The sequence below is a fragment of the Arvicola amphibius genome, chromosome 8, assembly GCF_903992535.2.
Source record: "Arvicola amphibius chromosome 8, mArvAmp1.2, whole genome shotgun sequence".
Taxonomy (NCBI): Eukaryota; Metazoa; Chordata; class Mammalia; order Rodentia; family Cricetidae; genus Arvicola; species Arvicola amphibius.
The window spans coordinates 70,270,757-70,296,815 of record NC_052054.1 but is presented as its reverse complement, the minus strand read 5'-3'; the positions used below and the strand labels follow the sequence as shown (position 1 = coordinate 70,296,815).

The following is a 26,059-nucleotide window of genomic DNA, read 5'->3' as shown; positions in this document are numbered from 1 at the left end:
TTTGCATGCAAAACTCAAGATGTCATTTTTTTTCCACTGAGTAGAACTCTAATGTGTATATGTGCCACACCTTCTTTATCCATTCTTCCATTGAGAGGCACCTAGGTTGTTTCCAGGTTCTGGCTATTCCAAATAGTGCTGCTATGAACATAGTTGAACAAATGCTTTTGTAATATGATTGAGCATCTCTTGGGTATATTCCCAAGAGTAGAATTGCTGGATCCGAGGTAGGTTGACTCCCAGTTTCCTGAGAAACCGCCACACTGATTTCCAAAGTGGTTGCACATGTTTGCATTCCCACCAGCAATGGATGAGTGTACCCCTTACTCCACATCCTCTCCAGCAATGGCTATCATTAGTGTCTTTTATTTTAGCCATTCTGACAGGTATAAGATGGTATCTCAAAGTTGCTTTGATTTGCATTTCCCTGATCACTAAGGAGGTTGAGCATGACCTTGAGTGTCTTTTGGCCATTTGAACTTCTTCTGTTGAGAATTCTCTGTTCAGTTCAGTGCCCCATTTTTTAATTGGGTTAATTAGCATTTTAAAGTCTAGTTGCTTGAGTTCTTTATATATTTTGGAGATCAGACCTTTGTCTGTTGTGGGGTTGGTGAAGATCTTCTCCCAATCAGTAGGTTGCCTTTTTATCTTAATGACAGTGTCCTTTGCTTTACAGAAGCTTCTCAGTTTTAGGAGGTTCCATTTATTCAATGTTGCCTTTATTGTCTGTGCTACTGGGGTTATACTAGGAAGTGGTCTCCTGTGCCCATGTCTTGTAGACTACTTTCCACTTTCTCTTCTATCAGGTTCAGTGTGTTCAGATTTATATTGAGGTCTTTAATGCATTTGGACTTGAGTTTTGTGCATGGTGATAGATATGGATCTATTTTCATTCTTCTACAGGTTGACATACAGTTATTCAGGCACCATTTGTTGAAGATGCTTTCTTTCTTTCATTGTATACTTTTAGCTCCTTTGTCAAAAATCATGTGTTCATAGGTTTGTGGGTTAATATCCGGGTCTTCTATTTGATTCCATTGATATTAAGTGATATTAATGACCAGTGATTGTTAACTCCGGTTATTATTATTATTTTTGGTGGTAGTGTTTGTTCATTTCTCTTCTTTGAGTTGTGCTGGTGGAGGGTTGTCAAATGTCTGTGTTGTTATGGGTGTTGTTGGCTTCCTTGGTTTTTGGTTTTTCTTTTAGTACTTTGTATAAGGCTGGGTTTGTGGCTATGTATTGTTTAAATCTGGTTTTTTTTTTGTCCTGAAATATCTTGTTTTCTCTATTGATGGTGAATGCAAGCTTTGCTGGGTATAGTAGTCTGGGCTTGCATCCATGGTCTCTTAGTGTCTATTGCACATTTATCCTAGACATTCTGGCTTTTATGGTTTCAATTGAGAAGTTAGGTGTAATTCTGATAGGTTTTCCTTTATATGTTACTTGACATTTTTCCTTTGTAGCTCTTAATATTCTTTCTTTATTCTGTATGTTTTGTGTTTTGATTATTATATGGCAAAGGGATGGGTTTTTTTTTTTTTTGATCCAGTCTATTTGGTGTTCTGTATGCTTCTTATACCTTCATAGGAATATTCTTCTTTAGGTTGGGAAAGTTTTCTTCTATAATTTTGTTGAATATATTTTCTGGGCCTTTGAGCTGTAATTCTTTTCCTTCTTCTACCTCTATTATTCTTAGGTTTGGTCTTTTCATGTTATCCCAGATTTTCTGGATGTTTTGTGTTAAGAATTCATTGGATTTGCTGTTTTCTTTGATCAATGAGTTTATTTCCTCTATAATATCTTCAGCTTCTAAATTATTTCTTCTATCTTATGTATTGTTATACTTGGTTGGTTATACTTGCCTCTGTTGTTCCTGTTTGTTTACCCAGATTTTCCATATCCTGCCATCTCTCGGTTTGTGTTTTCTTCATTGCCTCCATTTTATTTTTCAAGTCTTGAACTGTTTCCATTACCTGTTTGAATGCCTTTCTTGGTTTTCTTGGGTATCTTTGAGAGATTTATCTATTTCTTCTACCTTTTTGTTTGTCTTCTTCATTTTTTCTTTTTAAAAAATATTTGTTTGTTTGTTTGTTTGTTTATTTATTTATTATACATTATTCTGTCTGTGTATGTGCCTGCAGGCCAGAAGAGGGCACCAGACCTCATTACAGATGGTTGTGGGCCACCATGTGGTTACTGGGAATTGGACTCAGGACCTTTGGAAGAACAGGCAATGCTCTTAACCACTGAGCCATCTCTTCAGCCCCCTCTTCTTCATTTCCTTAAAGGAGTTTTTCACATCCTGTTTAAGTCCTCTATAATTTTCATAATGGTACGTTTAAAGTCGATTTTTTTCTGCTTCTTCTGGAATATGGTGATCAAGTCTTCTTGTTGCATCATCCCTGGATTCTGGTGTTGTCATGTTGCCTTTCATGTTGTTGGAGGAATTTTTGCATTGGTGCCTGTCCTTCTCTTCCTTCAAATGCAACCAGGAAAGTCTTGGCGTCTTGGTCTAATCTTTGCTGTGACTAACTGTTTACTTGGGGAGTTTTCTTGGTCTGGCCTCTCTTAGCGCCCCTCGGCACTGGAGCCAGTCATGCTGGTGGATCTAAGGATCCTGCAGATGGAAAGGAGTGCCCTCTGAATGGATCTCCTCAGTGCAGAAGCAGGATCTGTTCGTGGGCCAAGGACCTCCCAGACAACAGGGCAGGCTTGGGGGAGGCAGGGTAGTGTGAAACAAAGAAGCCCCTGCAGCAGGAGCTAGAGGGGCCCTGTGCTCCCTTTCAGGACCATCTGCCCAAGGATGGCACACACTTAAAAATCTGGATTGATCTCCTCAGCACAGGAACAAGGACTCCTGGTAGTCCAAGGACCCCGCAGACAAAAGGGCAAACTTAGCGGGGAGCTGGGTCATGTGGAACAAAGGAGCCCCTGCAGCAGGAGCTGGAGGTGCCCTGCACTCCCTTCCAAGGATCTTCCGGCTAGGTGGGCACACACTCACCTGTCTGGGTGGACCTCCTCAGCACAGGAACAGGGACTCCTGTAGTCCAAGGACCCTGCAGACAAAAGGGCAAACTTGGGAGGGGCAGGGTTGTGTGGAACAAAGAAGCCCCTGCGGCAGGAGCTAGAGGTGCCCTGCACTCCCTTCCAAGGACCTTCCGGCCAGGTGGGCACACACTCACCCTTCTGGGTGGATTGCCTCAGTGCAGGGGCAGGAACCTCACAGACAATAGGGCAGGCTTGGGGGAGGTAGGGTCATGTGGAACAAAGAAGCCCCTGCAGAAGGAGCTGGAGGGGCCCTGTGCTTCCTTCTCGGACTTTCTGCCCTGGGCTGGAACACACTCACCCGTCTGAATGGATCTCATCAGCGCAGGAACAGGGACTCTTGTTAGTCTAAGGACCCCGCAGACAAAAGGCAGTAGTTCTCTTAGTAAGGTTAATTCTATCACTTTTGGGATAATCACTATTAATTTCTCCCCAAAATTAGTATAAGCTCTTTGCCACAGTTCATTGTTTTCCCATATTTTTTTTTTAATTTCTACAATAGTAAAAGACACTATAATCTCTGTTGATCAACTACTCCTGAACATGAAGACTATCTTGAAGTGGTTAATAAATCCAATGCCATTACTTTAAATAAAATTAATTTTTCCTTTCCTAGCTGGTATAAATGACAGTTCAGCTGTTAACCTTTACCCTAGTCTTAGATTTTCATTCATTCATTCATTTGTTCATATTTTAAAAATATAACAAAATAAAACCCAATATAATGAAATAATATTGTCACCTCACTGTTGGACAAGACAAACCAACAGAAAGAAAACAACACAAGAAAAGGCACAAGCAGAGGCCCAGATGTTCATACATTCAGGAAGCTCATAAAACCACTAAACTGGAGGTCCCAATATATAATGGGAGGATTGGTGCAGATTAGTATGGCAATATTCATGCTTCTCTAGTCTTGGGTTCATATGAGCTTTTCTCATGTTGATGTGGAGACCCTTGTTTTCTTGGTGTCCTCCCTCTTCTATTGTTTTTTACACTTCTCCTCCTCCTCCTCCTCCTCCTCTTCCTCCTCCTCCTCCTCCTTCTTCTCCTTCTCCTCCTCCTCCTTCTCCTCCTCCTCCTCCTCCTCCTTCTTCTTCCTTATTCTCTGAGATCTCAAGATGATATTTGGTAGAGACATCTCATGATCTCATGTAGGGATGATTATTCAAAAGTATCTCACTCTGTGTATTATCTGTTTGTTGATCTCTATATTTATTCTCAACTGTTTCAGGAGGCAGCTACTCTGATACTGTCTGAACAAGGCACTAATCTGAGCATGGCAGAATATCATTAGAAGTCATTTTGTCACTAATGCTATTAAACCAGTATTAGTTTGTTTTACCCTTGGTCCTCCAGCTATCTATTCTCCGGTCACCAAAGCAGCATGAGGTAAGGGTTCCAGCTCAGGAAATGGGCCTTACATAAGACAAGTTATTTGTTGGTTACTTGAATCAGCTTTGTGCCCTAACACATCATGCAGGTAGGACACCACTGTAGATCAAAGGATTTGTGACTGACTTCATATGTACATTTCTCTTTGGATAATGTGCAGAGTACCTTCTTGTAACAACGATGCTGTAAAGTAGGGGTGAAAACTCACTGCATAGTCTCCAGCCCAGTATCTCAATATTCAATGAGTTATGAAGGTGTTGTGTTGAGCAATAGGGACTTACTGTCAGTTTGTGGAATGCAACCTTATTTAGGGATTCTCCCATGAGATTTCTTTGTCCAACTACTCAATTACATGTAACCCTATCTCAGTACTAGAAGCTTCTTTGGTGACAAGACATGGCCATTTGGGACACTATATTCCCCCATTGTTAGGTTATATTATTTGGATTGCCTTTAGATATAGAGATGGATAGATGATAGATAGATAGAGAGATAGATAAATAAATAAATAGACGTGTAGGTAGATAGAGTTTCTACTCTATTAGGTTGCATATGTTCTCTCAAATATCCCTTATTTTTAGCTGTCTCTCTCCACATTTACTCCCTCAAGCCTCTCTGTTTTTCACTTCTCACTTGTTCCTTCCATTCTAGCCCTAACCCATTTATCCATTCATAATTTGTATTCTGTATTTATATTTTTTATAGTTATCATATTCTAGGGTACTTTATTTCCCAATTCAATCTATTTGGTGTTCTGTATGATTCTTTTACTTTGATAGAAATCTCCTTTATGTTACAGAAACTTTCTTCTGAATTTATTGAAAATATTTTCTGTGCCATTAACCTTGTTTTTTCTTTTTCTTCCTCTATTCCTATCATTAAACTTGATCTTTTCATAGTATCCCAAGTATCCTGATTGTTTTGTGACAGGACCTTTTAGGTTTAGCATTTTCTTTGACAAATGTGTCCATTTTTCATCTATGTTGGCTTCAATGCCTAAGAGTCTCACACCCATCTCATGTATTCTGCCATGGGCTGGAACCAAGAATCTCAGCGGAGGGTGTCTGGATGGAATGAATGCACAGAGCATGAGGTTGAGGTGGAATCGCTTTTTTATTCTCCTTCTGGGGCTGGCTTTTATACCATGGCACCAAATGAGGAGGGGGCTGCCAAGGGACTGTAACCTGACCCTGGCAGGGATCAAGGAATGGTCACCATGCACTCAAAATTCCTTCCTTCCCCCGCTCCAGGAGCAGAGGGAATTTATTATGTTTTCTTTGTAGATAAGCACCTCAAATGGGGGCAGGGATCTCATAACTCGGAGCTGCAGTTCCCACAATTCCCCCTACTTTATTTTATAATGAGGCGTTCTGTCTTAGGTCCTGCAAGGGAAGTAACTTCCCTTACCCGTCTTAGGGCCCTCGATGCCCTGTCCCCACAGGTTGCCCGTCCTTGGAGACTCTCATTTTTCAGCATCTGCAGCCACACCTCATGACTTCCAGGAGAGTCATGCTCCAGACTGAGTAACACCTGACAGTGGACAAGCTCAGTCAAGGTGAAGATGTTTAGGACTCGTTTAAGAGGAGCAGGCCTACTGCCACCCCTACTAGTCCCAAGATCCCCAGGGATAAGGCACCTCCCCATTGCTGCACCCAACCCCCATTCTGGGCCATGGTATTCCACCATCCCTCAGCAGATACAGGTTTAACATGAGTTTTATTAATTGCAATAATTTGATGTACCAAAGAGTGGGTAAAGTTTACAAAGGAATCATTCCAAGGCCCCCTAAGGTAAGCATTAAGGCGTTGCACCTCAAAGGACATATTTTTCACTTCCATAAGGGTCACACAGGCAGAATGATAAAAATGAGAACAAGAGGCTTGTTGCACCATCCACAACACATTAATCTGTTCCTGTAATAAGGCCATTTGCTGATTTAAATTTAACATCCCCAACTGAATATGTGAGTTAATAGTATTTTGAGTTTCTAAGGCCTGGGTAACATGGGCAGCAAGAGTGTTAACAGTCTCTGCAATAGCTGCACTCTGGGACACGGTGATTCCTGCAACAGTGGCGGCTGTGGCTGATATGGCGATAGCTGTGATGACTGCGGCGGTGATCCCAAAGTCTCTTCTTTCTCTATACAAGATAAGCTCTCGTCCTTCATGTGGGTCTTCTACCACCAGGGAACCAGGGCAGGAATCCTCACTAACAGCATGGACTCATCAGTCGGGGACTAGTAATTGCTCAAAAAGCGGGGGAGCTGGAAGAACAATTAAGGACACCATCCTCCCCGAGCGACCCATTAAAGGAGACAAACATAAAGGGAGGTAGAACACAAGCTATGCTGACAATAGAGAAATTCATTCCTGCTGCATAATTAATCTGGAGGAGGTTTCAAAGATGTCCGATGTGTTCCATCGGGCTGTAGCATTGAAGGCCAAGCCCCTTTGAAGGGCTAAAGGTCTAATATCTGTACATGCATGAGGGCCACAGAGAAACATGTCTACGAACGTAGGTGAAACCCCTGTCATATTTGGGTTTCTATAGGAATAATCAAAGGCCCCTCCCAAGGAGTTTTTAAAGGTAGGTCGGTGACCAAACCACCATAAATATTTATCCCCCTCCAATTTCCATGGTTCCTTAGGAGCACAATTTCCCCAAGGCAATGGTAAGTATAATCTGAAGGATTGTGGCGTCTTCCAACATAAGAGAGCTGGTCTCAGAGAGGTAGGAAGTCCAAAAACATTTCTTTTAAAATTTATTGGGTAAAAAGTATCTCTCAATCCAAAACAGGGATGTCCAGAAGAATTAGAAGAAAAGTCTCCCAGAGAATAATTACTAAGGACCACACATGGTCCAGAAAGGGAGACACTAGGCATTGCTGAAATATTGCTAATCCTCCAGAAGCAGAGAGCATGGGATATATCAAACTTTAAATTACCCAGTGAGAATCTTTCTAATGCTGTATTCGCTGCAGGAATAATTGGTGGAGTAAAAGAATGGAAAAACAGAGCTTATTTTACTTACTGGCATCAGTATGGGTAGATTCCTCATCAGTGCCCATCTCAGGCCTCCCTCGATATTCTTCACTTAAACCCATATTATCAGGGTCAGTAGGGCCCAACTCCACTGGCCGAACATTCCACTTCTGCACCCAGATGGGTTTTTTGGTTCCTGGAGGAAAGACACAAATGGCTTCCCTCACCCTAGCCAGCATGGGTGTGGGTGATTGCCATTGTCCCGTGATACTATCCTTCCGTATAACCCAGCCCAGAGATTGGGAGGATTTCTGCCAATGTCTTTCCATTGCTGATAGACCTTGTTTATCTACTGTTAAAAAATTTAAAATATATAAAGTTGTGGATAATTGGGTATTTGGGGGGGGTGATATTCTCCCCCTTCTTTATTTTACAAGAAAACTGTTTAAGGGTAGCATGTGTGCACTCCACTATGGCTTGTCCTCTGGGATTATGTGGAATTCCAAAGGTATGTGTAATTTGTTGTTCTTGGCAAAATTTTGCAAACCGTTGGCTGGTATAAGCCAGTCTGTTGTCTGTTTTGAGAAAGTCTGGGATGCCCATATAGGCAAAAGCCTGTAGGCAATGGGCAACAACGACCTTAATCTTTTCCCCTGAATGTAGGGAGGCATAAATTACCTTGGAATAAGTTTCTACAGAGACATGTAAAAATTTAAGTCTGCCAGCCTGGGTGAAATGGCTAACATCCATCTGCCAAAGGTGGTTAGGACGGAGGCCTCGAGGATTAACACCCTTGTTGGGGGCATTATGAAATGGAGCACAAGCTAGATATTGGGACGTGATTTGAGTAGCTGTGGCTAGAGAACAGCCAGAGTGAAACTTTAGAGAAGAGGCATTTAAATGATACTTTTCATGAAAATGACGGGCTCGTTATTCCTCAGAAAGGAACAACGCCATTGGGCGGGTGAGAGAATCAGCGAGCTTATTTCCCTCTGACAAGGGGCCTGGCAGATCAGATGGGCCCGAATGTGGCCAACAAAGGCAGGAAAAACTCTTTGGCATATAAGACTTTGCAGCTGAACCAAAAGGTGGAAAACCTGAGAGGTAGGTAATATGTATGGCGAGGTTTCCAATGGCCCAACAATCCTTGCCACATATATACTATCAGTATACAAGTTGAAGGGATGATCCTTGAAAAGAGAAAAGACCATAAGGCAGTCCATGAGTTCTGCAGCTTGGGCAGAAATTGGACCTAGGGACTGCTTTTCTTTAATTGAATCAGAGACTACCACTGCATAGCCCTTGGAAGAACCATTGGTGAACACTGAGCGCACTCCCTTAAGGGGGGAGGTTTTAATAATTTTTGGAAAGATAACAGGATGATTCTTAAAAAAGGAAATTAAACAGGAATCAGGATAATGGTTATCAAAATGGCTCCAGTGGTGGCAATGAACAAGGTCCATCCATCTTGAACCCTCTGTAGCCTTGTTATTTCCTCTTTTTGATAAGGGATTATAAATTTATTTTGGATCCTGCCAAAAACTTGTAAACTAAAATCATATGCCTTCCATAGGAGTTGCAGCACCATTTCATAATACAGAGTCACCACCTTCTTAGGGGAAGCGGGTAAATGTAGCCAATAAATGGGTCCCCCTTGCCAAAAAACACCAGTAGGAGATAATTGTGAAGAAAAGATCATGAAAAAAAAGGGCAGGCATAATCGAGGCTACAGAGATGTGCTCGCTCAAGAGCATTAAGCAAGGCATATAGGGCTTCTTTTGCTGCTGGAGTCATGATCCTGAGGGAGGCAGGGGAAGGTTCTGCAGACAGCATGTCATAAAGGGGCTTAAGAGCTCCTGTAGGAATGGAAAGGGAGGAACGGATCCACTGAACATCTCCCAATAATCTCTGCCAGTCATGGAGGGTCCTCAAATGGGAGCAATCCAGCTGCAGCCTCTGAGGCTGAAGCCGGATGGTTTGGATTTGAAAGCCCAGATAGGAATAGGGGGGCTGCATCTGTACCTTCTCTGGGACCAAAATGAACCCATGTCCCTCCAGAAGGGTCTGTAACTCTGTAAACTTTAATCCTCTTTTGCTGGTGCTGCCAGAAGTATATCATCCATATAAAGGACACTATGGAAGGAGGAAAACTTAAGCCGAAGTGGATCCAAACAAGCTGCAACATACATTTGACAAATCGAAGGACTGGCAGCCCTGTCCTGGATTGTTAGGCTCAGGAATTTTTATAACAGGGGAAATCACTGAGCAGCACTTAACGCCTCCGCGGGGAGCCTCCTCTGAGCCCAACCAAGTGGGAGGGGCCGGAGAGGTCCTGAACAGGTCAGAAAGAGGATAGGGAGGGGGCTTGTCCTGCTCCCCAGAGGTCCCTTTTGTCTTTTCTTTTAAATGGGCACTGCGTAATTCCTGCTGCAGCGCTGTGATTTCTCCCTCCAAAACTTCTTCTGAACCTGTTGATTCCCCCAAGCTCTCTTCAAAATCAGACAAAGAAAGGTAGAGGCGTGTTTGCACCGAAGAATTTTGCTTGGGACAAGCCCCTAAGCTCTGAGAGGAAATTCCTTCCTGGGATTCATTTCCCTCCCCCATGTCTGGAGGGTTTCTCTTCCTTTTAATCTTTCCTCTGCCTTACCTGGCCTCCCCTTAGCAGGCTGAGAGAGCGGTTCGGCCTCCGTGTCTGAGGCAATATCAGAACAAAGGGAAGCCTTAGTCTCACTGTCTTGGATCTCAGGTAACACCTCTTTTGTTGCTTCCAAAGCCTGCTTAACCCGGACTTTCTCTGTAAGCAAAGCATCCCTGATCAGTCTCCAAAGGGAGAATGTGGCGATTGGCAGGGCCTCAGGCCCCTCCTTTCTCAACGTTTTTTTGAAGATCCCCGTGGACCTGTTCCCTTTCAGAAATGTTGAGGGCTCCACTGGTGACGAACCAGGGAATCCATGTCTCTATTGTTTTAAGAAAATCCTCTAAAGTCTTAGTTTTTACAGCTGTTCCCTACTCTCTCAATAATCTCTTTAATTGAAACTTTAACTCCGATTTACTCGGGACATTTCCCATTTCTTAATTTTTTAAATTTTATTTTATATATATTTCTCCCTAATATGTCCCTGCCGGCCTAAGGGACAACTGGGTCCACTGTACCTCACTTTCCGATCTCAGTGGAGACTTTCAGATGCCGTGCTGCGGGCTGGAACCAAGAATCTCGGCGGAGGGTGTCCGGATTGAATGAATTCACAGAGCACGAGGTTGAGGTGGAATAGCTTTTTTATTTTCCTGCTGGAGCTGGCTTTTATACTATGGCACCAAATGAGGAGGGGGCTGCCAAGGGACTGTAACCTGACCCTAGCAGGGATCAAGGAATGGTCACCGTGCACTCAAAATTCCTTCCTTCCCCGCTCCAGGAGCAGAGGGAATTTATTATATTTTCTTTGCAGATAAGCACCTCAAATGGGGGCAGGGATCTCATAACTTGGGGCTGCAGTTCCCACAGTATTCTGTTCATGAAGCTCACCTCTGAGGATCCTGTTCAAGTTCCTAAATTTTTCTTTTTCAGATTTCCTTCACTTTCAGTTTTCTTGATTAATTCTATTTCCACCTTCAGGTCTTGAATAGTTTTATTCATTTCTTTCCAATATTTGTATTTTAAAAGATTTCTTTATGGAATTTATTCATTTCTTGTTTTAAGGTCCTTTTCTTGCTCTATAGCTATATTGAAATCATCAGGGACTGCTGGAGTAGTGTTGCTGGCCTCCAGTCAAGACATACTCTCCAGGATAATATTGATTATAATTTTAGGCTGTAATCTACACTTCTGAGATTAGGGAAATTGCAATTCTAAGTGCTGAGATCTGGTCCTGTCTGTGTTGCATTGGAATGTGACCATTCATTATTCTTTTGACCTGTTTGATACTTAGACAGTGTGGTGGCTCTGTGTTGCCTGGGATCCTGATCAGTGTGACCACTGGGAATTCCAGGTAAAATGTGTTTCTGGATATAGGAAGCTGACACATATAATTGGGAATGGGCTAAGAGGGGCAGAAGAAAGTCCACAGGAGGGAAGCAAGAAGTTTTCCACAGAATCTACTCAGTCATCTGGGAATGAGGCCACTGAGGATAATTCACAGCAGAAATTTTGATAAAAATCTGTGAATGAGACTGAGGTTTGGAATTGGAAGAATGGCAGGAGTAAGGAAGATCTGCAGTTATTCCACTTGCTTTCCTGTTAGAGTGGCATATGGGTTCTTAGAGAGTGTCTTCTGAATTTTAGGGCTCAGACAAAGTAATGAGTAGGGAGAAGGAACTTTGGAGTTTCAGATCTGTTTTATCCACTTGCAACAGTAGCATTTGTGAGACATTGAACCAGGTGTTCTACACAGAGCTGGGGATGAGACTAGGAGACTGGACTTGGAGTAACAAATGTGGAGGTGAAGATCTGCATTTAGCCAAACTGCTTCCCTGACCATCTTGGCCTGGGAGTACCCAGGGAATGCTTGGTGGAGGTGAAGTGTGGAACAATAAAATGAGTTGGGGTAGGGATGTTAGGAGTGGTCTATGAGATCTACTAGAGATGTGGGTAAATAATACAGATGTTCTGATACATAGTTGGGGGTAACATTGGGACATTGGTCTCAAAGTAATGAGGGATAGGTGATGATCTGCAATTAACTTACCTCTTCCCTAGCCAGAGTCGTCTGTGAGTTCCCAAGACAGGCCTTCTGGATTTGTGTGTTGGGATAGTACATTGAGCTGGAGCAGTGAAGTTAGAAGAACATCTGTGAGATCTTCTCTAGATAAGGGAAGTAGCCACAGATTTTTCTGTGGCAAAAGTGAGGATGAGACTGGGAGATTGGATCTAGAGGGACACAGGGAAATGTAAAACTGAAGGCAGCCTACCTGCATCTCTGACAAAAGTGAGAAAAAGCAATTTTTAATGAAAAATATAAAGGAGCAACAAAAACAGGAAAATTGGATCATAGAAAAAGAACTTGGTTCCTTAATGTTTTCTTCCAGGAAAAGAAAATTTCCATTTATGTAGCAACACTAAAGACTCCTTGCCCTTTAAAAATCTTTTACTTTCTCATTTATTATTTATTTTAAATAAATAAATTAAATAAAATTTATTATATCCAGTTGTATCTGCTGCATGGTAGTGCAGTTTTGCATAAGTCTTCTGTTCAAAAAATTCAACACATTATTTTCTGTTATTATCCCGATTATTTATCTTCCCATAAAATATTATGAACCTGTGAAAAATATGTAATAAAAGTTTGGCACCAATAATACTTTTAGAGTTCCATGAAAAGGGCTAGAATTCAAAGCAAAGTCTTCACTATTCCAAGGTTCTGCCTCTTATGACTGTCTTCTTTGATTAACAACTGGGACAGTGCACATTTGTGAGTCCAGCATATGGGTATCTGAAGCAAGAGGATTTTAAATGTGATGGTTATCTGAGGTATAGCCTGATAACCTAACTCAAAACAGAATAAAGGCTCCCTGAAACATCCCCAAGTAATGAATATTGACATCATTCTTATGAAAGTGCTGCAAAACTATATTATTCCAGTTACCCAAAGGAAACAGTATTATATGGTGTAAACACTAACTTCTCTCAAAATCTTTGTGCACACTGTCTTCATTCCCATTTATCATTATCTGAAAGTATCTCTTTAAGTCTCTTTAAATGCTCAGGCATGTGGGGTATGGTGGTGCACACCTTAAATGCCAGCACTTTTGAGGCAAATTCAGGTGGTGGATCCCTTACCTATTTGAGCTTAAGGTCAGTACAGTCTCCATATCCAGTTCCATTCCACCAAATAAGGCTGCATAGTGAGACCCTGTTTAAAGAAAAAAATATCCCAGTGCATTCAGTGGGTGTGTTGGCATACATCTATGAACACAACATTACAGAATTAGAAACTGGAGGATTGAAGGTGCATGGTTGATCGGCAGTTATGATTCACCAGACTAGCTTTAATATATATATATATAATTCAGTTTTAATAAAGGAAAGGAAAGGGAACTTACAAATCCAAGGTTCCAGTGAGGAGCACAGGAAAACAAAGAGCCGGAGGGCTGCAGGCCCGCAAGATTTTATAAGTCAATATTAGCCTAAGGGGGACACACCTTTAGACAAAGGGGGACACGCCTTTAGACAAAGGGGGACACGCCTTACAAAACAAGGTTTTTGGCTAGGCTTCCCCTTCATCTCCCCCTTTTGTCTAAATAAGACAGAACCAAACCAAATATAACTATATTCAATAGGAACAAATAATAAATATAAAATTACAAACAACAAATAATATTAAGAAGAAACATATAACAAAAGTTTTACTAAACATTCTATTTCAAGGAGTCTAAATAATGTAGAGGGTAACTACAATTATCTAATCTTCAACCCCATCAAAGATCTGAGAAGGGAAGTAATATTACTTAAGCAACCAGGAAGTACAAACAAGAAACTTCCAAAATGTGCAACAAATGACAGAGACAACTAACTACCTGGGCAGTCACCCAAAGTTTCGTTTTGCAATGTTGAGGCAACCAACTTTGGCTAAGGCCTAACACAACTGATATAACATTTTTCAAAGGCAAGGAACTTTTTGTAGAACTGTCCTACCCTGTCTTGGCAAGATAAGACAATCCTTTTTTATCCACTTATGGATATTCTGTATCTTTGTCAGTAGTTGATATGGGCTTTTCTTTGCCCAAAGGCCAGTTCTGCCAAGAAGAAGACAAGCTCTCAGTGGAGTGCCTTTGGTGCTCAACATTCTCTCGGGAGTAGAACAGTGTTGCCAGGAGTGATTGTGTCTCATAAGTACAAAACTCTAGGTTAGATTAAAGGCCATTTTCTACAGCTCTTCAAAGAGGTTGAAGATTATACTATCTATACTAAATATAATTTCTATGTATCTAAAAAACCTGAATATCCTAAATATAAATATGACAAACATATATGACTATTGATATATAATTCTTGATACCTATCTAACTTGGAGACTAAGAGAATAAACAACTGTGCAATAAATGAGGACAATATCCCCAAACGTAAACAATGTCATTACACAAATAATATCAGAGGTAAAAATGTACATTGCAATATGATAAATAGTTCAATATAACAATTGTTTTAAACAGAGGTAGAAGCATACTCTCATACAATAGAGGTAGAAGCATACTCACATACAATGTTCAATATACAAGAATCAACACCAATGCAATTTTCTAATAACAATAATTCACAAATACCAATCATCCCATCAAACCAGGTAATTCCCCCCCCCCCTTTTTTTCATACACACCCCTGAGTCCATATAATACCTCTGCCATCCCCTCAACCCTATACCAACTACTAAATGATGTCCCTAAACCAGAGGGCAAACTCTGTTGGGAGAGGGGGCATCGTCCTCTAAGATTGCTTCTAGCTGACATGGGGGCGACGTTCTTCTCAGGGGGTCCCGTGAAAGCAAATGATGGTAAAATTCCCAGAATAACATTTGGTCAAGGAAATTGTAACTAGCCTCTGAGTGTTTTGAGGAGGTCCAGCCAGAGTGTTGTCAAAATTGTACACCATTTGAAACTGTCTTGTGTAGTTGGTACCAAAAAAACAGGTTTAATTTTAGTGCTATTAAAAACATGACGTCATAGTAACCAGGTGAAATTGATGTTGTGGGGCCCCATCTTCATCCTGGAAACTTCAAAGATTACTGAAGGAAAGTTTGTTGTTTGTTACAGGAAAGGTAAACATTATCTACAAAGACATATACGGACATATATATTCGATGGAAGGTATAATAAAGACAGACACAGATATGAGGAAAGGCAAAGAAAGTTTATCAAGTATCATCATCATCATCATCATCATCATTATTATTATTATTACTATTATTATTCTGTCCCATTTCATGGCTCCTGACCTGAGACAGAAACTCTGAGATATCTCTTATCAACAGGCTTGGAATTGAAGAGGGACTGAGCCATAGTCCAACTCCAAAACCAGCTCTATATACATATAAATAAAAGCACAGTAATATATATATATATATATATATATATATATATATATATATATATATATGTAAAAAATGTTTTATACTTACTAAACCTATTCGGGTTCTGTGTTGATCCATATTAGGTTGTAACTAATGTCCATCCATCAGTATTTAAATATCCAGGGTCCCTTAAGTTCTTTGAAGATGAGTGGTTTCCTGTGGAGATAAGAAAAGAACCCTGCCCCCAACCTATATGCTTTTCTTACCATCAGTATGATCATCATCCTTGTGAATGAATAATTTTTCTTTTCCAAGGGGCTTCTCCTCTTCAAACCGAACCTTTATTAATTTTGACGGTATCCACAATTTTTCCTCTCCTGTGGAGACAAGAGCAAAACCCCTTCCCCAACGCAGCACATCTCCTGGCTTCCATTGCGAGGTCAGCACATCCTTGAAATAAACTGGTTGATTTAATTCAGCAGACTTTTCCATTATCCAATGTCTTTCTGCAGCCGTTGTCCCCTTCTCATTAGCGTTGAGAAAATTCAAGGTTAATAAAGCACTATGTAACCTATTTCTAGGGGTATTTTCCACCCCTTTCTGTTTGTTTAACATATCCTTTATAGTTCTATTTGATCTTTCTATGACTGCTTGACCTGTAGGATTGTATGGTATACCTGTAACATGCTTAATATTGTAATAAGCAAAAAACTGTTTCATTTTCCTAGAAACATAAGCTGGACCATTATCCGTCTTTATTTGTGTAGGTATACCCATGATGGCCATAACTTCTAATAAATGAGTGATTACTGAATCAGCTTTTTCTGAGCTTAAAGCAGTTGCCCATTGAAAACCTAAATAAGTGTCAATGGTGTGGTGTACATATTTTAATTTGCCAAATTCTGCAAAGTGAAACACATCCATCTGCCAGATTTCATTTCTTTGAGTGCCCTTTGGATTAGCCCCTGCAGGCAGTGGTGTTTGGTTATAAAAAGAGCAAGTAGGGCATTTCTTTACAATTTCCTTAGCTTGTTGCCATGTAATAGAAAACTCTTTCTTCAAGCCTTTGCTATTGACATGATGTTTTTTATGAAATTCAGAGGCCTACAGCACACTACCAATCATCAATTGATCAATTTCTGCATTACCTTGTGCTAGAGGACCTGGCAGACCTGTATGGGATCGGATGTGTGTTATATACATAGGGCAAAGCCTGTTCCTGATCATGTCTTGTACCTGGATAAACAATGAGGTTAGTTCTGTATCATCAGGTATAAATTCAGCAGTTTCAATATGTAAGATTACTCTTTCTGCATATTGTGAATCAGTAACTATATTAAGCGGTTCTTTAAAATACCTTACCACCATAAGAATGGCATATAATTCTGCCTTCTGGACAGAATCATAAGGACTTTGTTCCACCTTACTCAAATCTTCTGATTTGTAACCTGCCTTCCCTGATTTATTAGCATCAGTATAAAATGTACGTGCTCCAGTTATCGGAGCATCACGGATGATTCGAGGAAGAATCCAAGAAGTTCTCTTTATAAAGTTAAGCCTCTTGCTTTGTGGATAGTTGTTATTGATTTCTCCCAAAAAATTAGCACAAGCTCTTTGCCGTGGTTCGTTATCTTCCCACAACTTTTTTTATTTCATCAGCAGTGAAAGGCACTATAATTTCTGCTGGGTCTATGCCTGCTAGTTGACGAAGTCTCAATTTGCCTTTTATAATTAATTCAGAGACTTTTCCACATAAGTTTTTATTTTCTTACTTGGTTTATGTGGTAAAAAGATACATTCTAAGATAATATCTCTTTGCATTAAAATTCCTGTAGGAGAAATTTTGGAAGGCAATATGATGAGAATACAACTGAGCTCTGGGTTCACCCTGTCCACATGTGTCTCTTCTAATTTCTCCTCAATCATTCTCAGCTCCTTTTCTGCTTCAGCTGTTAATTCTCGGGGACTGTTTAAGTCTTTTTCACCATCCAAGGTTTTATTTAAATGAATTATCATATCAGGTGTTATCCCAACAGCCGGTCGTAAGCTGGAAATGTCTCCTAACAACCTTTGAAAGTCATTGAGAATCCGTAACCGATCTCTCCTAATTTGTGCTTTTTGTGTCTTAATTTTTTGCAAACCTATTCTATAACCTAGATAATTAACAGAATCTCCTCTCTGAATTTTTTCAGGAGCAATCTGCAATCCCCATTTAGGTAAAAGTATTTTTACTTCTTCAAACAGTCTTTCTAAAATATCCATGTTTGAATCAGATAACAGAATATCATCCATGTAATGATAAATTATAGACTTGGGAAATTGCTTGCGTATTATTTGCAATGGTTGATTTACAAAGTATTGGCACAGGGTGGGAGAGTTCAACATGCCCTGTGGGAGGACGGTCCACTGGTATCTCCTTGTAGGTTGAGAGTTATTATAAGTAGGCACTGTGAAGGCAAACTTTTCTCTGTCTTTTTCTTGTAAAGGTATAGTGAAGAAACAATCCTTTAAATCAATAATTATGAGAGGCCATCCTTTTGGTAATAAAGAGGGCAGAGGAATTCCAGATTACAGAGAGCCCATAGGTTGAATAACCTTATTGATAGTCCTGAGATCTGTCACCATTCTCCACTTACCAGATTTTTTCTTAACAACAAATACAGGAGAATTCCAAGGGCTGGTAGATTCTTCTATATGTCGAGCATCTAATTGCTCTTGTACCAGCTGTTCTAAAGCCTGCAACTTTTCCTCAGCTAAAAGCCATTGCTTTGTCCATATTGGTTTCTCAGTCAACCATTTTAGAGGCAGTGCTGTTCGTATCTCTGAAGGGCCATCAATTGCTTTGCGTTCTTGTACAGCCCGAACAGCCAGTTTCCGCCTTCTGTAATATCTTTTAATATTTTCCTCAGTGATATAGGCTCTAGAAGCAGCAGGAATGTTAATTTGGGTATTCCATTGCTGCAACAGGTCACGGCCCCATAAATTCACTGCAATATTGGCTACATATGGCCTTAATTTTCCTATTTGTCCTTCTGTCCCTATGCATTCAACCCATCTTGTGCTCTGCCTTACTTGAGATAGGGTTCCAATTCCCAGGAACTGAACATTTACATCCTGAAGAGGCCAATCTGGATGCCAAGATTCTGGAGTAATGATACTTACATCCGCACCTGTGTCCAGTAGGCCAGTAATAAAAACACCATTTACACACACTCTTAACTTTGGTCTTTGTTCATTTATAAAAGTCTGCCAAAATACACGTAACTCATCTTTCAGGCCATTTTTGCTTTTAACAGCAGGCATGGGGCTTTCTAATTTTCTTGACAAGGCATGTTCTCGGCAGTAACTGGAAATGACTGGACCACATTCGCCATGGGGGCCTGCGAGAGGCCCCCCATTGCGTTTCCCAGTGGCCACAGGTTGCCTTGTCTATCTCTTGTTGATCTGCACTCATTTGTCCAGTGTCTTCCTTTTCCACATCTCCTACATATACCTGAAGGCTGAGTCCTCCTACGTCTGTTATTTCTAGAAGAGGCATTATTATTATTATTATTATTATTATTATTATTATTATTATTTCTGAAAATCCGTTGTCTGCAATTCCTTTTAATATGTCCCATTTTGCCACAATTAAAACATTTGGTAACTTGATGCCTCCTTTTTGCATTAGAAATTGCTTCTTCTACCCATGCTTCAGTGCCATAGTCAAATGATTCAACATTCATTGTATGCAAGACCCATTCGTCCAAGGGCGCTGATCTCATCTTTAAAGGCCCCAGGATCCTTTTACACTCCACATTGGCATTCTCATAAGCCAAAGACTCAATTATTATACGGCTTGCTTCTGGGTCAGATATCCCTATTTGTACAGCTTTAGTTAGCCTTTGTAAAAAATTACTAAAGGGTTCTCTCTGACCCTATTTAACTCTGATATATGATTCCAGTCTCTGTCCTGGGTCTTGAACTCTGTCCCAAGCCTTTAAGGCTGCTGTAGTACATATGGATAAGGTGTGTTCATCATAATTAGCTTGTTCCAGAGGATTGGAGAAAAGTCCTTCACCTAGAATTTGATCTAGGGAGATCTCAATTCCCTTTGCTCTTTCCTGCTGTTCTAAAAGTTTAGCCTCTTGTCTGAACATGCATTTCCAATTTAATTGTGACCCACTCTCTAGAACAGCTGATACTAATTGTACCCAATTGTGGGGCGTTGCCTTATTGCTTATAGACCAAGTTTTCAGCATCTCTCTAACAAAGGACGAATGTAGCCCAAAATTCATAATGGCTTGTTTAATTTCTTTGAGATCATTCATACAGACGGGTTCCCATGTATATTTCTTGATGACCCTAGGGTTTTTGAAACCAGTCACCTTTTCTGATGTTATTATTGGAAAGTCAGGTAGAACTTTATGGAAATTATCCCGGAGAGTTTTACTCATTGACGGAGTTAAATTTCACCTTTTTACCATTTGCTCCTGTTCATCACAGTCTATAATTTCCTCAATCTTTTCTAATCTGCTTACTATTGCCTTCTGTAAGGCCTGGATCTCCTGTCCAGAATTATGCTCCAAGGCCTTCATGGAGGATTCCAAAACATGAAGTTTGTCCAGTAGAGTTAGTATCTCATCCTTGGGTAGAATTTTCATGGCATGAATTGTGCCTTCTTGTATTGACAATCTGTCAGCCAATCTGTCATATCCTTTAGACAAAGTCCGATTTTCACATTCAGCAGTTTTAATTCTCTCTGATAATGTTTCAGACAGGGACTGAAATTTACGATCCAAATCAGCTGTTCTCTCCTCCGCAGCAATGAATCTCTCCTTAATATCAGACTGTAGTTTTTCTAAATTTTGCTCATTTGACAGAGTCATATCAGACAAAGCCCTATTCCCTTCCTTGAGAACTTCAAACTCTTTCTTGGTGTCAGTCTGAATTGTTTTTGCAAATACCTCGACCGACTTAAAGTTGTCACTCAAAACAGTTGTGCCCTTTCTTAAGCATTCAACCTCTGTCCTAAGAATCCTGGTTTCATTCTGTAAGGACTTTATCATTTTTCTATTTTCAAACCATGTAAGGGAGAAACCAAATACAAGAAAAATTGCAAGCCCTATAAATATCCAAGTTATGGGAATATCATATGTATCCTGCAATATTTCTACCATAGTATAATTAAAAAGGCTGCAGAAGCTTTCAACGGTGATATGGTCAGACATTTTTTTTTTCAATCAAAAGAAATTTTACCTCTAATGACCGTTCTCTGCCAGTAGGTGGCGAGGGCAGTAACCGCTCAGCCAAACCAAGTCTACAGTACCGGAGGAGCTCGAATGCTGGGACGCAGGCAGTAACCACTAGTCTTGGGCAGGTCAGGGCCCAGGCCGAACTCAGCGGGGACTGGTGCTGCCTGAGGGGTTAGCGAGCTCGGACTGAGTCACCCGCACTCGTCCTTTGCTCCGTACAAGCAGGGCTGGGACGGACTAGTCTGGGAAACTGCGCTGAAGCAATCAAGAGCCCAAGGCCGAATCCCTGCCATGCAGTGCGGGAACTGGAGCTAAAGGCTCCCAAATGCCCGAGTTGGACGCCAAATGAAGGTGCGTGGTTGATCAGCAGTTATGATTCACCAGACTAGCATATATATATATATATATATATATATATATATATATATATATATTTCAGTTTTAATAAAGGAAAGGAAAGGGAACTTACAAATCCAAGGTTCCAGTGAGGAGCACAGGAAAACAAAGAGCCGGTGGGCTGCAGGCCCCCAAGATTTTATAAGTCAATATTAGCCTAAGGGGGACACACCTTTAGACAAAGGGGGACACGCCTTTAGACAATGGGGGACACGCCTTACAAAACAAGGTTTTTGGCTAGGCTTCCCCTTCAGAGGATCACATGTTCCAGGTCTTCATCTACTACAAAGTAAGTTTAAGAACAGTCTTGGTATGTGAGATCCTGTCTCTAGTATCCTCTCCTCCCTAAAAGAAATCAGTTTCTGTCTTTTAGGTCCAGACATCAGACATATTGTAAGCCCAAGTCATTATAAAATGATATCTGTGTGACTTCTGCAATCTGTAAATGTCCTGTTTCTTGCCTCAAATCTTTCAATGCTTTTTTTGTTTCATGGAGTCATTTCTTTCTCCATGCCCCCTTTTCAGGGTCCATCCATAGTTAACTTCTCTGCATCTGTTCTCTCAGATCTCTCTCTTCATTAGCATCTTTTTTGTTTCTTCTATTTTAGGACACAAGAGGAACTATAGAGAAGATCTGTGACTTCCTAGGAAAGAAACTGGAGAAAGATGAGTTGGATCTGGTCCTCAAGCACAGTTCCTTCCAAGTCATGAAAGAAAATAAAATGTCCAATTTTAGCCTTGTCCCAGAAGATGTGATTACTCATGGTTTGAATCTCACAAGGAAAGGTGAAGAAAAATATATCTAGCTTCAAAATATGTCAGAATATGTGGAGAGCTTGTTGTTTCAATGAGACTATAAGAAAGTTGGGAATGTTTCAAAGGTCATTGCTCATTACAACATAGTTTCTTACAGACCTTACAATGGAATCTTTCCATGTTGATGATGTGGGTTTCAGGAACTCTGAAAAAGAATTGACTTGTTTTGGGAGAGTATCTTGGCATTGCATATGTCCAGTACCCTCAATATGAAACAAAGTGTAGACATGTTGCAATGAAGCTCTGTAAGGCTCCCTGTATCTTAGAACTCAACTCTAAGAAAAATGTCATTGCATGGGTCCAAAGATATATCTGGGATGATAAACACTGAAATCACTTCCTTCAAAATGTTTTGAAAAAATGTTGAATATGTCAAGATTGCTGACTCGTAGCAGGCTGACTCTAGACCCCATAAAGACAATGCAAATTATTCACCACTGCTATAATATGATGGCATTTTCCAACCTAAATTTGAATTGTTTCAGACTCAGGACTACTCAGTTGGTTCTGAAATGTCTCTCCCGGAATACTAATATCCATTTTCTTTATGTCTGTGCTACCTCTCTATGCTGGAAAGAGATTGTGGGCATGGTTTCATTGCTGTAAAATTAAGGAGTAAATTTACCAGAGTGAATAACACCTGGAAACTAATGTATACCTTACTAGCAAATAATTGGTGAGATGGGACTCTGTTGAAGAAGGAATGAGTCAGATATCAGATCTCTGGAGATGAGCAAAGAACTTGGGTATAGATGAAGGAAGCAGAGAATAATGAATTTCATTTTCTTCTACCAATAATTTAGATGTTTCAGCCTTTACCTTCAAGCTTCCTTCATCATAGAGTGGTGAAGCATGAGACCAAAATAAGATTTTACCTTATTCTTTTCCAAAATATAGTATGGCTCATATATCATATGTCTCAGGAGGATATATTTATATTTATTTACATACACATGTATGTGTGTGTGATTGTATGTGTGTATATGTGTGTGTTTGTGTATGAATGTCTAAGACATTAGCCCTAGACAGAGACAGAAAAAGACCTAGGGAGAAGCCCACTATCTACAGGCTATGAGAAAGGCCAGGGACAGTCTGAACAAAAATATTTTTGTGAGACCTACAGCTACCAGAACTATTAGGAATTTTCTTACCAACAAGAGTTAAGCCATCATACAGTAGGGTTATCTTGTCCCCTGACACACCAGAGTTTGAGATTATTAGAAAAAGAAGAAGTATTTACTTATAAGGTGCACAGGATATTGACATATTTTAACTTATTCTCTTCCAAATATAGTATGGCTCATGTATTATTTGAACATATAGAACTTCATGTGTGTACCGTCAAAGACATGCTTCTCTTAACTTGACTCATTTATACTGAATTTACTGAAGTTCTGGTATGTCAGCATCTATTCTGGTTTATTAAAGGCCAGGCATGCTGTGGAAAACAATAAAGTAACTTGTTCTAAAAGCGATGATAACAATGAAGCTGAGAAAATAACAGGATACTTATAAGTTCCTACCATAACAGATGGCAGTCTTATATCCATATCAAATAATGGTATATTATTTGAATATGGTATATCAATAATCACCATTTAATTATGAATTCTTCATATTTTCTTTAATAAATACTACTAGAGGCTTAAAATTAACTTACATGATTCTTCCAGAAAATAATATGATGATCTAGAGATATGACTCAGAGGTTAAGAACAATGACTGTTCTTCCAGAGGTCCTGAGTTAAGTTCCTAGCAACCACATGGTGGCTTGCAAGCATGGGTAGTAAGATCTGGTGACCTGGCTTGCAAAGATACATGCAGGCAGAATGACATATATAGAATTAACAAACAAATCTTTAATAAAGAATGTAATATAATAAGGAAAAGGCTGTCCTTTATTGCCAATCTTTTTTGCTTCACCTGAATTCATCAATATTATACTGGGTTAAATTTCAGGGATTAATTTTTCTGCATCAGCAAAATGGAACAATGCCAATACCTTCTTCACTCAGTCAGGAATTCTTTCAACAAACCCATGTTGAGTATGTTCCCTTTGCCTGATGTGCTTGATTAAATGAAAGCTTTTACAATTTAAGAATCTTTACATCTTACATTTCAAATATATTAGATTTTGTGCATATATACAAAATAGAAATGAGTAGAGCATGTCAAAACATCACAACTATAAAATAAAATACAGCATGGATATGGGATTCAGAGTTCTGCTTGGAAGAAAGGAAGAGATGATTACAGTGGCATTAATAAGAAAACAAAAGAACAAGACATTATTATATGGAAGATATGAGCACTCCAGTGTGTGTAGTGAGGAGGTGCGGGCAGGCCTGCATTTTATCCCACCTGGCTCCCGCAGAGCTAGCTTAGCCCCAGAAATAACAACACACAAACTGTATTCATTTAAACACTGCCTGGCCCATTAGTTTCAGCCTCTTATTAGCTAATTCTCACATATCTTGCTTTAACTCATATCTAATAATCTAGGTAGCACCACAAGGTGGTGGCTTACCAGGAAGATTCTAGCATACGTCCATCTTGGGCCAGAGCTTCATCACATCTGACCCAGAGAGGAGAGGCATGGCAATTGCCCGAGGCATCTGCCTCACTCCCAGCATCCTGTTCTGTCTACTCCATCCACCTAAATCCTCCCCTATCAAAAGCCAAGGCAGTTTCTTTATTAACCAATGAGAGTCCTCCATCAAGTGTGAAGGTACACACTATGCACTGTGAACAGTTAGACAATTTAACATTACAACTAGAGACATATTATAATGCAGTTATCAAAACCAAAGTATTGTAAAAAGGACAGAGGATGAAATAATGTAGATGTTCATACATTACCAAACACCATACTGATTGAAAACAGGAGTCCTGGGACATTCACTGCTGACTGTTTCTGGGTCTCCTGCATCTTTACTGTCATGTAGTTCACAACTGTGTGTATCTTCAGCTCCAAGAGATACACTGCCTCTAACTTCTGAAGGCACCTGATTTCATGTGTACCTATACACATGATTAAAATGAATTTAAAAAGATGTTTTAAAAGTTGCTTGCATGCTTTTCAGAACTTCTATAAGTAAACACTAAAATGTAGAAAGAACAGTTGAGTTCAGCTTGGATAATTAAGATAAGAAACTCTGTTGGGATGAACAGTGTGGTGCAATCAGGTATAGTGGGGAGCAGAAATAATCTGGCCATCTAGAGATTGAGGCAGTTTTGATGCTGTTAGATTTTGTAGTTGACAGGATGGGAAAGAATAAGGTAGGTCAGTATTTCCACAGAGGTAGAAGTCTGTTTGCATATTATTGCAAGGCATAAGAAGGATTATCTAGCGAGTCACTGGTAGTTTCACTTTATATAGTTTGTTCCCTGTTAAGTATGTGAAGGGAGGATTGAGAGATATGTTAAGCATTTTAAGTTAAGGAGTGATAGTGTTAAGATCATCATTAGCCCATCTTTGTGTCTGCTTCACATTTTCCAGGGACGACTGGAGACTGGAAGAATCACTTTACTGTAGCCCAAGCTGAAGCCTTTGATAAAGTATTCCAGGAGAAAATGATTGGTTTCCCACCAGAACTGTTCCCATGGCAATAAATTCTTAAAACTTTTAAATCATGTATTTGTACTGTGAATGATTGGGTGTGGTCAAAAAATAAATTCTATAATTGAATTGTGTAGTTCTTTAATAATTAGTAGTAGCAGTAGTGATAAAGGTAGTAAAAGTTGAGTACTGCTAGTTTTATTGTGTGTGTGTGTGTGTTTACACATTTCTGTGTGTAGTGCCTTCAGAGGCCAGAAGAGGGCATTGATTCTCATGGAATTGCAGTTACATGATGTTGTAAGCCACCTGCTTTTGGTCCTAGCAACTGCAGTCAGATCCTATACAATGTCCTTGACCTCTGAGTCATCTCTGCAGCCAAGAATCTTGGTGTCTTGAGTCATCAAATAGCTGTTTTGCTCCATTTATTACTGGTCTGTTGTACATTGTCAGCTAAATCCAATTTGCTTCATGTAATTCCAGCTTTAAAACAATCCTTGTAATATTTTAATGGTGCAGGAGATCCTTCTGTATTTGTGTTGCTTTCATTGGTTATTAAAGAAACTGCCTTGGTCTAGTTGATAGAGCAGATTTCAGGAAGACAGGGCAGACAGAACAGATTTCTGGGAAGAA

General features: G+C 40.1%; 1 protein-coding gene across 1 annotated transcript in view; it reads left to right on the top strand.

Moving 5' to 3' along the window:
• LOC119820499 (sulfotransferase 2A1-like) overlaps positions 1-25,558 on the top strand; it is a 58,735-nt gene extending 33,177 nt beyond the window's left edge. The window contains exons 5-6 of the mRNA XM_038338890.1: positions 21,663-21,840; positions 25,370-25,558. Coding sequence (XP_038194818.1) covers positions 21,663-21,840; positions 25,370-25,482 — 291 coding nt within the window. The 3' untranslated portion in view covers positions 25,483-25,558. The remainder of the gene's footprint in view (positions 1-21,662; positions 21,841-25,369) is intronic.
• The last annotated feature ends 501 nt before the right edge of the window (positions 25,559-26,059 follow it).